This window comes from Rattus norvegicus, chromosome 19 (genome assembly GCF_021556685.1).
Source record: "Rattus norvegicus strain SHRSP/BbbUtx chromosome 19, alternate assembly SHRSP_T2T, whole genome shotgun sequence".
Lineage (NCBI taxonomy): Eukaryota > Metazoa > Chordata > Mammalia > Rodentia > Muridae > Rattus > Rattus norvegicus.
In genome coordinates, this window is record NC_141552.1 from 45,505,774 (window position 1) to 45,518,584 (window position 12,811).

Here is a 12,811-nt window from a genome sequence, read left to right on the forward strand (position 1 = left end):
AAGTATTCGGACAGATCTCTCCACATGGACAAAGGCTGTGGAGATACTTATGTCTCATGTAAATGCTCATTAAAAGGTGACTTCAGCCGAGGAGTTCAGTAATCTAATCCATGGACAAGATGACCCATTCTGTGGACAGCCAGGCTTTTCCCCCAGCCATCCCTGTCATTGCTTAAAGGCCACATGAAAAAAGCAGTCATGGGTGGCAGAGATGGGGATTATTCGTGGGCTCAATAACATGGTCTTCCACTCACCAAAGCTGACCTGGCTACAGATGCTGATCTGCCAACAGCAGAGACTAACACTGAAGCCCAGATAAGGCACCATTTCCCACAATGACCAGCCAGCAACCTGGTGGCAGGTTGACTACATTGAACCACTTCCTCCGTGGAAAGGACGTTTTGTTCTTATTCGAGTAGATACTTACTCTGGTTATGGATTTGCCTTTCCTACACATAATGCTTCTGCCAAAACCACCACAATACCTTCAAACCCAGCACTTGGGAAGTAGAGGCAGGCGGACCTCGAGTTCCATGCCAGCCTGGAAAAACAAAATCAGATGAAAATAAATGGAAGGATGCCTTGTGAGTCAGAATATAGCATTTGATCGGCATGTCCACACTGTGCTTATAAGTATATAAATTCAATGTAATCGCCATCAGAATCCTAATGGCATTATTTAAATAAATAATAATCCCAAAATTCATATAGAAATGAAAAGTATGGCCACACCTCTTGTGAGGAAAGTTGGACACTCCCTGACGTGAACCCAAGCTGGGTGCCATGGCTCACCTGCAGTCAGCCCCACATGTAAAGCTGAGGCAAAAGGGTCACTGGAGCCCCAGAGATTGAGATTAGCCTGAGCAAGAGAGTGAGCCCTCCCACCCCCCATCTCTAGAAAAAAGAAATTATTACAAAGCTACAGTGGTCAAAAATATGGTGGCCTGGAATGTTGACTCAACAGTTAAGAAAACTAGCTGCTCTTCCAGAGGAGCTAGGATCGATTCCCAGCACTAACATGGTAGCTCACAGCCCTCTGGGAAATGTAATAACCTCTTCTAAGCTTAGTGACCAGGTGTGCACACTGGTACACAGACATACATGCAAAACCCTCAAACACATAAATAATAAAAAAACGTTTTAAGGAAAAAGAAACGTGGTGCTAACAAAACAAGTCGAATGAAATGGGCAGTTCAGAATAATTGTTGACAAGGGCACGGAGTGGGCATAGTAACGTAAGATGGAGCCAAACTGAGGCCATTTTGAATTAAACAAACTGATTGGGATTAAACAAACTTTAAGTTCCCAAGACCTCCCTGGATGAGCTACATCTTGGTTGGCAAGTTGAGATATGAATATTAGGCAGGTCTGCTCAACACAGTTGAGAGCAGGATACGTGTACCACAAAGAAATGTTCCAAGTAAAGTCCCCTATCCCTGAATCCTGATTGGAGGAAAATGTAACTAACTTGGTACAGATGGTTGTAGCTTTTGTGATTTTTGTGCTTAAAAGCTCTGTGGCATTCTGGCTCAGGTTGCAGTTCAATTCCTGAGTCTGTTCTGCATCCCTGATAGATCAGTGGCGGGTTGATTACAATGAACTTTTCTGCACTGACCTGGTGTTTGAGTTGTCTTAGATCCGAGTGGACCCCACCACAGTAGAAAAAATAGTTTGCATCCAGGGTATTATCCCAGGAAATCTGGATTCCACATACCAAAGCATGAAACTGGACCCTTATTTTACACCAGACACCAACTTATGGTGTAAGACATGCAAATATGAGACCTATAACCAAGTAAGAGAGTACACGAGTCCCCGGACCATGAGCTTTGGCAGTGACTTTAAGACGACCACACCATCAGAAGGCACCATCCAAGCTTCCAAGGTCCTACACACAGCTATAATGGCCACATCAGCCACCAGCATGACGTGATATCCCAAAGTGTGCAGTGGTGGTATGCATGCCCTGGCTGTAAGCAACAGCTCTCTAATTAGACGTCAGACCTGCTCAAGAGAGAAACAGCTAACTAATTGTGTTAGTAATTATTGGAGGGGAAGCTATACCACTGATCTAGTAAATCATCGTAATCCTGGGGAAAAACTATAAGCTGTGTCTTTAAACCCACAGATGAGTGTAGTCTTTACCCCTCATCAAGGGAACTTCTGTACAACAGATGGAGAGCATTAGAGAACACCTCAACCAATCAAAATATAGAGCCGCTGCAGAGCCCAGTCCCAGTGGACACATTTATAAAACGCTTCCACACCTACAGCTCAGGAACTTTGTGGAAGAGAGAAGAAAGGTAAGAATCAGAGGATCTGGGAGTTTGCTGTGGGATTGTGTCTCCAATGTGAGCTGAACAAGGAGGACACCAATGGACAAACTGGGCAAGGAAAAGGCTCACAGGCCTCAGCCCTATACAAACAACTATAGGCAACTACAGAAAGCTTGGACTAGGAGAGATGGTCCATCCCAGGGAAGAACACAATAATACCTGGTTATCTAGGACCACATGGCCAGCCTTGAAGATGTAAATATGAATTTAAAACACTATATAGACAAATCAGGTTATAGTTAGGAATATATATGGATATACATATATGCATACAATAACAATGGTAAAAGAGGCCATGGATTTGAAGGAGAGCAAGGAGGGGTAAATGGAGGGTTTAGAGGAAGGAAAGGGAAGGGGGAAATGTAATTATACTCTTAAAAAAATTAGAATATCGCACCATAAATTTAGTCCATGAAGGCAAACCAATGACTGAAGAGGACTTCATCTGCCGCATCCACAGCAGACGGTGTCTGTGTGCACGGCCGCAGGCTCAAATGGCCCTAGATCACACAGCTCTATAAGATAGCACCAGGACTGGGCATGTACCTGTCCTCGTCATCGCCTCCCATGCATAGCACCCACCTAATAGCTGCCACATCTAGAGACCCTGTAAAGATACAAGGACAACTGTACCAACCAAGAGCTTCTGCAGAGCAAAGGGAAGCTATCAACCAGCAGCGCACATACCAGAAAAGACCTGCAAACAATAGCTATCTTAAGAGGCGTTCTTATAAAGAACTCGATGATAGAATAGCAGCCCTGCTGAGAGAGAAATCCCCAGCAGGTGCTGTCTGCTGCTTCCTGGCTGCAGATGTACAGGCCGCTTCATATTCCTGTCGCCACACCACAGGGCTGTGCCTTTTCATAATCCTTCACTCTGTCTGCACTGAGAGCTGCACATGTGGCTCCCAACACGTCCCACATCAAGCCTCATTCCCTTGCTGCTTTTAGTGCAGCCCTTGTCCAGGATAATTTGCTGATTGGACACTATCAGCAGCCTTGAGATTATTTCAAAAAGACCCCCGTTCCCCTCACCACTCCTTGTGTCTGCAACCTAAGACATGCTGTGAACCATATTCCAGAGGAAACTCTGGATCCAGTGATCTGGTGACCAGGAGAGCCAGAGTCTGCCAGGGGGAGCTTAGACATAAGCTATGTAAACAACATGCTGGAACCTGGCTATAAAACACCGGCAACCATATTCCTGGAGGGTCAGCAACTGGGGTCAACATGGGCAACATTTTCCTGAAGGATTAACCAGGTGAGTGAGACCTTCTCAGCATCTGTAACCCAGTCTGCAAGAAAGAAACCCAGAAACAAGAACGGTTTGTAAAACAAGATCCTTGGGAGTAGGGGTGGGGGCAACAACTGGGCTGTGACCGATAGCTAGGACCAGGCAGTGATGCATCTAGAAACCAGGACCAAAACACCTTGTGCTTAGTGTTGAGCATCACAAAGCAACGTCAGCATCGCAGTGAAGCCCTGAGACCGTGATCACACAGCGAATGTAAGAGAATCCTTGGGACGGCCTCTACTAGAGACTGAACAAACAGCCCTGTCCCACCCAGCGCTCCCTATGCTCACTCCTGCCAAGTTTGTTGTTGTTCTCTACCCTCCCCCTTATTTATTTCCATTTCTCTGTGGAAAATAATGCTGGGCTGGGCTGTTACCTGAAGCTTAACCTCTCTTCGCTCCCTCTCCTCTTCTGTCATCCCTCCCCTACCTCTACTGCACCAATACTCTCCTTCCTTCCTTTTCATACCCACGAGACCAAATACACAAGTGCACAAGGTACTCTCAGTACCCTTTACTTCCTAAGATTGTAAGGGATGATTGGTGTTTCCTTGGCTGTTATGGTATTTTCATAGTTGGCCTACCCCTGGATAGCAATTATTGTTGCAAACACGTTGTCAGAGTACTAGGACCACGCCAGGAACAGCAATCTAGAAAAAGAAAACACCTTAACTTTGTTACACCCGTATCTCTTGGACACTATGAACACTTTCACTAAAAGAATAAAGGTGACATCATTTTTTAAAAAAATTATTCTTAAGTTTATTTTTCCAAGTGTATATATATGTGCTTTGAGCTCTCAAGAGGGGATCAGGTCCCCTGGAACTAGAGTTATAGATGGTTGTAAGCCATATGTGGGCAAGGAACCAAACTTAGGTCCTCTGCAAGAGCAACAAATGTTCTTCCAAATATATATATGTGTGTGTGTGTGTGTGTATGTATATATATGTATATATATGTGTATGTGTATATGTATTTATGTATGTGTATATATTTACATGTATTTATGTATGTGTATATATATTTATGTGTATATATATAAAATATTTTATATATTTTATTTTATGTGTATGGATGTTTTACCTACCTGTAAGTCAATATACCAGTGTGCAAGCCTGGTAGCCACAGAAGCCAGAAGAGTGGATCAGATCCTCTGGAACTGGAATTTTCAGACTGTTGGGAGCTGCCATATAGGTGCTGAATTGAAACCCCAGTCCTCTGCAAGAACAGCCAGTGCTCTTAACTGCTGGGCCGTGTCTCTAGCTCTAAGGTAATATAAATTAAAAAAAAATCAGTCAACGACCTAATAACAGAGGTTTAAGTTCAGGGCAAAAGCACAGGAAACTGGAATACCAAGCGGTGCAGCTACGTGAAAACTCCCAAACCCACAGGAGCTATACCCAATGAGAGGTCCTGAGAGCTCAAAGAACTCAAAGCTGCAAAAGAAAAGGTCACGTTATAAAGCCTGGCTCATCAAAATGGCAGAGTTCTTAACAAAATTTTAAAAGAAGAAAGTTAGGAATGAAGTATTTTAAGGCCTGAAAGACAGTAACATCCATCAGTCTACTATACCCAGTGTGGCGATCTGAAGGAAAATGGCCCCCACAGGCTCATAGGGAATGGCATTATCTGAAAGAATTAGGATGTGTGACCTTGGGCTGGAGAGATGGCTCAGTGGTTAAAGAGCACTGACTGCTCTTCCAGAGGTCCTGAGTTCAATTCCCAGCAACCACATGGTGGCTCACAACTACCTGTAAATAGATCTGATGCCCTCTTTTGGTGTGTCAGTAGACAGCTACAGTGTACTTATATACATTAAATAAATAAATAATTCTCTTAAAAAATGTGTGGCCTTGTGGAACTAGGTGCAGCCTTACTGGAGAAAGTGTCACTAGGGGTGGGCTTTGAGGTTTAAGAAGCTCCAGTCAGGCCCAATGGCTCTTCCTGCTACCTTTGGATTAGGGTTTGAATCCAGAACTCCCAACTTGTTGTCTAGCACCGTGTCTGCCTGCCTGCCACCATAACAATGTCAGACTAATAAACCTCTGAACCGTAAGCCAGTCCCAACAAAGTGTTTTTTCTTTATAGGGTTGCTGTGGTCATGGTGTCTCTTCACAGCAGTAGAAGCCCAAACTAAGACCCCCAGCAAGCTGGTGTTGCTGAAGAGGCCTGGGGGAGTGTGCACCTATAGGACACACTTAACTTCCCAAGACTGCTGAGCCAAGCTAGCGGAAGACACTGGAAATTACTTTTTGAACTGAAGAAAACACACACCCACCCAAGAGGCTACAGGAAAAAGAGATGCTGAAACTGTAGTAAAACAAACGGAGACGGGAACAGCAAACACCATAAAGTGACAGGAGCAATGGGCATTTTCTCAGTGACACTGTATGGCAATGCTCCCAAATCCCCAATCACAGACACACGTGAGGAGCTTGGCGTCAAAATAAGGACCGATTTGTTGCCTTCAAAAAAATGTGTCCCCATTATAAACAGATGGTACCACGGGATGAGAGGATGGAAAAGGTATTCCAAACAAATGGAGCTCCAAACAGGTGAAGTGTCAGTGTTCTAATACCCGGCAGCCAGAAAGGCCTAAGGAAGTCATTTTATCTAAGGTGACAATCTGTCAAGAGGACATTACGGTTCTCAACTTCCATGCACCCAGCTGATGTGTGTACCTATTTCATAAAACAAAAACTGCTAATGTAAAGTCAAAGATCAGGGGATAGAAAAACAGCTTAGCATTAGTGCTTGCCACACAAGGATCAAGACTGGGGTATAGAAAACCCCATTACCAACATCCAAGCCAAACAGCCGTGGTGCTTGCCTGCGATGCCAGCGTTCTGGAGGCTGGTCAGATAGAGTCGCTATTCTTGGTGCGCTCTGGCTTCAGAAAGAGAACATACCTCAGTAATGGAGAGTGAGTGACTGAGAAAGATGCCATATCAACTTTAGGGTTCAGCGTATATGCAAGCTAGCACATCCATGCTCTCCTCACACAACCACATGCAGATGAATTTCTAAAATTAGATTGACTTCTTTTTAAACATTTATTTATTTTATGTATGTGAGTACACTGTAGCTGTCTTTGGACATACAGAAAAGGGCACTGGATCCCATTACAGTGGTTGTGAGCCACCATGTGGTTGCTGGGAATTGAACTCAGGATCCCCCCCCTTAACCGCTGAGCCATCTATCCAGCCTGCAAACAAAAGTTTTAAGTTAAATAAAAAGCCACAAATGAATCCCAACACACAGTGAGTGACTTCAATATCTCCTTCTCACTAACAGATAGATCATCTGGGCAAAAAGTAAACATCTCAGCTAAATGACCTCATATATCAACAGACCATACAGAAAGTACGGAACAGTCTATCCAAACGCTTCTGAATAGACATTCTCAGCAACCTGCAGAACTGACTCTAGAAAGACCATAATAGATCATGTACTAGGACTTAAAGCCTTAACAAACATGAGGAACTTGAAGAATTAACTTCTCTTATTTTGATCACGACGCTAAAAGTCAACAGCAAGAGGAACTACAGAGCATGCAAACCTGTGGAAATTCAACAGCACACCATTGAATGGTGCAGTCAATGAAGAAACAAGGCAATAAAAGCTTAGAACAAAAGCAAAGGGAAAACAGAACATGTGTATACCTATGGGGCATAACAAAAGCACTCCCAAGAGTTAAGTCGTCGGTAAGTATGCCCACATTAAAAACACAGACAGACAGAGGTTCTCAAGTAACAACGTACCTTAAGAGTCTTGGACAACTAAGCACAAGCCAAACCCAAAACAGTGGCTGAAAAGAGGTTATTAAGATGAAGGCAGAACTTAATGAAACAGAAAAGATTCAGCGAGGCTGAGTTGGTTCTTTGAGTAGATAAACAGGGAATGAGGACACAGCTTATGACTAGCATGGTCAGAGCTTGGTCCCCAGCAGTTTACTCATATAATGTAATGTCAGTATCAAGGGAGTAGAGACAGGAGATCCAGAAATTAAAAGTTATCCTCAAAATAAATAAATCTTTAAAAGGGAGGGGGCAGGGCTGGAGAGATGGCTCAGCGGTTAAGAGCACTGACTGGTCTTCCAGAGGTCCTGAGTTCAATTCCCAGCAACCACATGGTGGCTCACAACCATCTGTAATGGGATCTGATGCCCTCTCTGATGTGTCTGAAGACAGCTGCAGTGTACTCATATATATAAATATATATCCTGTCCAAAAATAAATGTAGGTAGGAGGGAACACACAGAAAGAAAGGAGAGAAGAAGAGAGAAGAGACAGAGACCGAGATGCAGCAGGGTAAGGACTTTCTGAAAAGTGCTAGATCACTCAGAAAATAATATCAACAATTAAAAATGGGCTCCCAAGAAGTTACAAAGCTTTGCAACAGGGTATTCAAATCAAGATTTGAATTTACACAAATTCTGCTTTAGCATTTTTAAGCTTTTGTTTGCCATCAATGTTTAATTTTCTTTTTGTCAAAGTAGAGAAGGAAACATCGCCTCCTGAGGACACTTCTCCTATGCCTTCCACTCTTTAATACACCCAGTACCTAACAGAAGCAGGTTCTGGTTCACAGCCACTGCTGACAGACTTACACATTGCCCCACTGTAAGCCAAAATCTCAATTCCCTAAACATGTGCTTAACTGACATGCCCACGAGGTGACCCTTTTTAAATCACTAAGAAGTTCCAACAAAATGGCTCCCTAATCTAGAAACAATATCCTTGTCTAGAAAGCAAAGTCTATATTTTAAAAATAATGTCACACACACACGCTTTTAAAAGTTCGACCATGGGTTTTATTAATGCCACCGTACAACATGGTTGACGGTTCCAAGGATTCTCTTACATTCGCTGTGTGACCGTGGTCTCACTGCTTCACTGTGATGCTGATGTTGCTTTTGTGATGCTCAACACTAAGTACAAGTTCCTCTCCTGCTTGTACTTGGATGGGATTATCTAGGACCACTGCAGCCTGCTTCCAATGGGACGCTTCACCTGAGGTGTCCAACCTGACCTCGTCATCCAGGCACAAATGAAACCAAAATGGAACCGCGGTCAATCGGCCAGACCTGCACACACGGACCTGGAGAAAGTAAATTGTGAACAATCCATCAAGGAAAGTAAGTCTTTTTTTTTCCTTTTTAATCAATTTGAATACAAAAACTAAAAATATATTTAGCCGTGCATTCTAATTTAATTTTAACGAATTTCAGACACTAATATTTATCTAATCTATGTTTGCATGTTGTTCAGAAAATAAGATTTAACTTTAACCTCAGAGGAAATGATAGCCCGTTTAGGGTAAATGTCTTGGAATGACAAGAGGGATCATTTGTAGTTGTCCTTACCTTCACTTCTCTATTGGAAGTGTTCAAATATGGAGTCATCAGATCTAATCTCAACAGTTCCACTGGCTGGCTTAAAGGAATGCATGGCAAGGAAGATAAATCCAAACAGACCCGGATAGGCACCTGAGGAAAGAGTCCATGTTCACTTTCGTCATTTTCACAGTCAGGGCTCCCTCTGGAGCTGATCTGTAACCTGCTCCTTCTGACACTGCTTTCTGTGGTCTAGTTACTTTATGTGTCAGTCCTAAGGTCTGAAGGCTCATACCCAGTTCTCAGGACAAACAAACAAGCTAAGGTTTATAGGCAGGTTTGCAGTTTGCTGTGCTTTGTTACCTACAGGCCTTTCTCTTGGATGGAAACACTACACTTTCAGGTGGCCAAAGCAGAACTGTGTACTGACAAGCAATGATCTCACAGTCAATATTAACTGTATTTGACCAGGCACCAAATTCAGCCAGGCATGGTGGCACCTGCCCTAAACCCCAGCTCTCAGGAGACAGAGGTCAACATAGCTTAGGAGAGGCCAGCTTGGCCTAATAATGGGTTCCAGAAGTGCCAAGTCTGCCCAAGGAGATCTTGTCTCTGTCTCTCTGTCTCTCTGTCTGTCTCTCTGTCTCTCTCTCTCTCTCTCTCTCTCTCTCTCTCACACACACACACACACACACACACACACACACACACACACACACACACACGATGCACAAATTCCATCCAAATAGATTCACCCAGAAAAACAAGCTCTTTTCTACAAAGCCATGGTTCTCAAAACCTTGGCTGCAAATTCAAGTCACTGGGGGAGTCTGAAAGGCCAGCTGCTCAGGGGACACACCATGCCAATCTGCAGTCAGGCCCAGGGCTCTAAAGCCTCTTCCTTGTATGAGCTAAGATGATGGTGCTGCTTAGGAGATGCTTTCCTTTCTGTGAGAGACTGAGTTACCTTCAATCTTCCTGAGAATGGCTAGATACACCAAGCCCTCCTAGGCACTCCAGTCTTCCTTATGCCGTGGACTGTTTACGCCAGGATCTGGTAACTACATTCTCACTTCTGCCCCTGGGCCTGAAATACTCACGGACGGCTCTACTGCACCGTACCATACCATCCCCACTTGTGTTTCTCAGCCTGAGCTCCTAGCTTCTCCTGACGCCATCTCACTAGAGCTCAGCACCCTGCAAGCTCTCTACATTCAGTTCTCAAACCTTTCTCTGCACAGCCCTAATGTGCCATACACTCTGTGGCTTTAATGACATCTATGACACTGACCGCCAACTTTATATGCTACACCTAGTTTTCTTTGAATCCAGCTGCTCAATGACCCCCCTGACACCTCTTATTCACAATACAGCTGATTGCTCCCGTTTCCCTACATTAATAAATGGTAACTATCCTTCCTGGTCCTCTCTCGTATTCTACATCCAATCTATAAAGCTCCTACCTTTAAAGTCCACACAGAAGCACACACGGCCCCTGCTCAGTCCAGGCCACCACTTCTCACCGCCTGCCTTATGGCTGTGCCTCTGAGCAGCCTCCCAAGGGTTTTACTCCTAACAGTCTCTGCCCAAAGAGGCCTTTTCAGAGCAGGCTGTCACATTGCTCCACTGCCCAAAGCTCTGTGATGCTGCCTAAGGATCTGGATTTACCCACTGGGCATGTCCCACCACACCACGTCGGAGATTTTCACACTGGGCAGCTGTCCAGGGTTTTTATGGAGTCAGAAATGGCCTCCTCGTTCTTGAGGGCAGGGAGAGCATCTATGTGCAGCGGTGTTAATGCTGGAGTTGGAGATCTTGCCCTCTCTCTGCCATGGAACACATGGCTAACTGAGGAGTCTGTAGTCCCTGTCCAAGCCCTGATCCTGAAGGGTGTAAGGATGGGTTTTAGGCAGGGTCTCTGTGGACTCAGCAGCTACAAAAATGTTTGGTAAAGCCAACAATGTCTGGCAGGGCTGTGGGCACACTGCTTTTTCAAGGAGCTGACCATCCTGACTGATGTGCCCATTTTAAGTTGCCATCATTTCTTGTTCTCGTTGACTTGAGTCAATCTACCAACCTCCTTCATAGTCAGAGTCAACAAAGGTCAAGAGGCTTCCTAGTCATAGCAAGAAAATCTGTGGTACCCACTGCCTTCTCTCGTTAAGATTATTAATGTCCCTGTCAAGCTCACAGTTTTAAATGGTCTTCTCATTGGCTACAGTAGAACAGCATTTTGAATGGCTGTGGATTCTTTCTTGGGCTCCCCCTGCCTGGCTGGCTGTTAGCAGCGAGAGTTGATTTGGTGTCCTAGGCTGACTGGCTCTAGGTTGGCTGCCAACCTGCTGAACTGTTCATGTCCACCTGGAGTATACAGGACCCTGAAAGTTGATCACTCTGGCCATACTCTTAATCCATCTTTCACAGAGAGCCTGCTCCCATCACATACCTTTGATTTATACTGGTGTACATGTTCTGCAGAGTTGGTAGCAATGTACGTGGTGACAGGGGATTCTTGATTTTTACAGTTCAAGCCTCCCATGAGGAAAACATTCCTGACCCAATCTAAGGTGGCATATAGGACATATTAGGGCTGTAAGGCCAGTCACTTATGGAAGCATGCCTCCATTCACCTGGAGGGTGTGTACTATAAGGTAGGACTTCATGGGGGTTCATGCTTCCTTCTACCATCCTGGCAGGCACTAGATAAGAGTCTGAGTGCCTGGGCTTGCCTCCATAGCTTCCATGGGCTTCTGTATGTGTATACTCTTGCACACATGTACACACAAGTATACAAGTACAAAAGTGGAGATTAGAGGTAGATACTGGGTGTCTTCTTCAATTGCCCTTCTGTCTATTTTTAATAGAAGGTTGAGATGGAAATTTCTGCCATCATGGAGTGTGTTCCTCAAACTGTGAGCCAAAATGAACTTTTACTTTGGGTGCACTTGTCAGGCGTTTTGTTGTAGCAGCCAGTAACTAATACATACATGTGATCTGGGAATGTGTGCCGTATGTCTACAATTCTAGCCCTTGGAAGATGGAAGCAAAAGGATCAGGAGCCCAAGGTTACCCTTGGCTACACACTGAGGCCCTCTGGGCTCCATCAGACCCCATCTCAAAAAATACGAGGTAAGTAAGTAAATAATAAAACGAGCAGGTAGTAGGTGCTCGATGAACACTTGTTGAATAGTTGTTACTGTTTATATTCTTTTAACAACCTCTGATTTTTTTGAATAGTTGTTACTGTGTTATATTCTTTTAACAACCTCTGATTTTTTTTGAATAGTTGTTACTGTTTATATTCTTTTAACAACCTCTGATTTTTTTGAATAGTTGTTAATGTATTATATTCTTTTAACAACCTAACAATTTTTTTTCATTAATTGACATGGTTTTCTAGTGGTCAATCATCATAAGAGAGGAGAAAATACCTAAGGCAACAGGTAAACACACTCTAAAATATAAAACTGCCAAGGAAGGTTAAGGATTGTCTTTAGAAAGTGGTCAAGTGACCATGGTATATGGGCTAACTATGGGTGTTATGTATGTTATGTAGTAACACAGTGGGTGGGACTTAACCAAGGCTTATTCGTCCAAGAACAATGGGGGATGGAATGCAATAGTTATATGAAAACTATACAGACCACAAGGGGAAGAGGGGTCGTGAGTGGGAGATACTGTGAAAAGGCAACAGGAACAGTCTATTGTAGACCCTGACAGAATTAAAAGCTGCTGGAGTCAGGACCACGTGGGAACAAAATAGATAGGGACTGGAGAGATGTCCCAGCAGTGTTTACTGCTCTGGCAGATGCCCAGGGTGCGATTCCTAGCACCCACATGGTAGTTC

General features: G+C 44.1%; 1 protein-coding gene across 6 annotated transcripts in view; it reads right to left on the minus strand.

Annotated features, from left to right (window-relative positions):
- The window catches only part of Prmt9 (protein arginine methyltransferase 9), a 50,035-nt gene that overhangs the window by 7,261 nt on the left and 29,963 nt on the right, over nt 1–12,811 (minus strand). For 3 of the 6 annotated variants that reach the window (XR_015643312.1, XR_015643311.1, XR_015643309.1), the window contains exons 11-13: nt 8,995–9,117; nt 8,493–8,729; nt 4,717–4,894 (exon numbers count right to left, since the gene is read on the minus strand). Coding sequence is in view for 2 of the 6 variants with exons in the window: in XM_087594127.1 (XP_087450253.1) it covers nt 8,514–8,729; nt 8,995–9,117 (339 nt within the window). In the remaining 4 variants the exon portion in view is untranslated. Of the gene's footprint in view, nt 1–427; nt 542–4,716; nt 4,895–8,419; nt 8,730–8,994; nt 9,118–12,811 lie in introns of those variants that run through there. The other 3 variants (XM_087594127.1, NM_001191599.1, XR_015643310.1) reach the window with 2 other exon arrangements.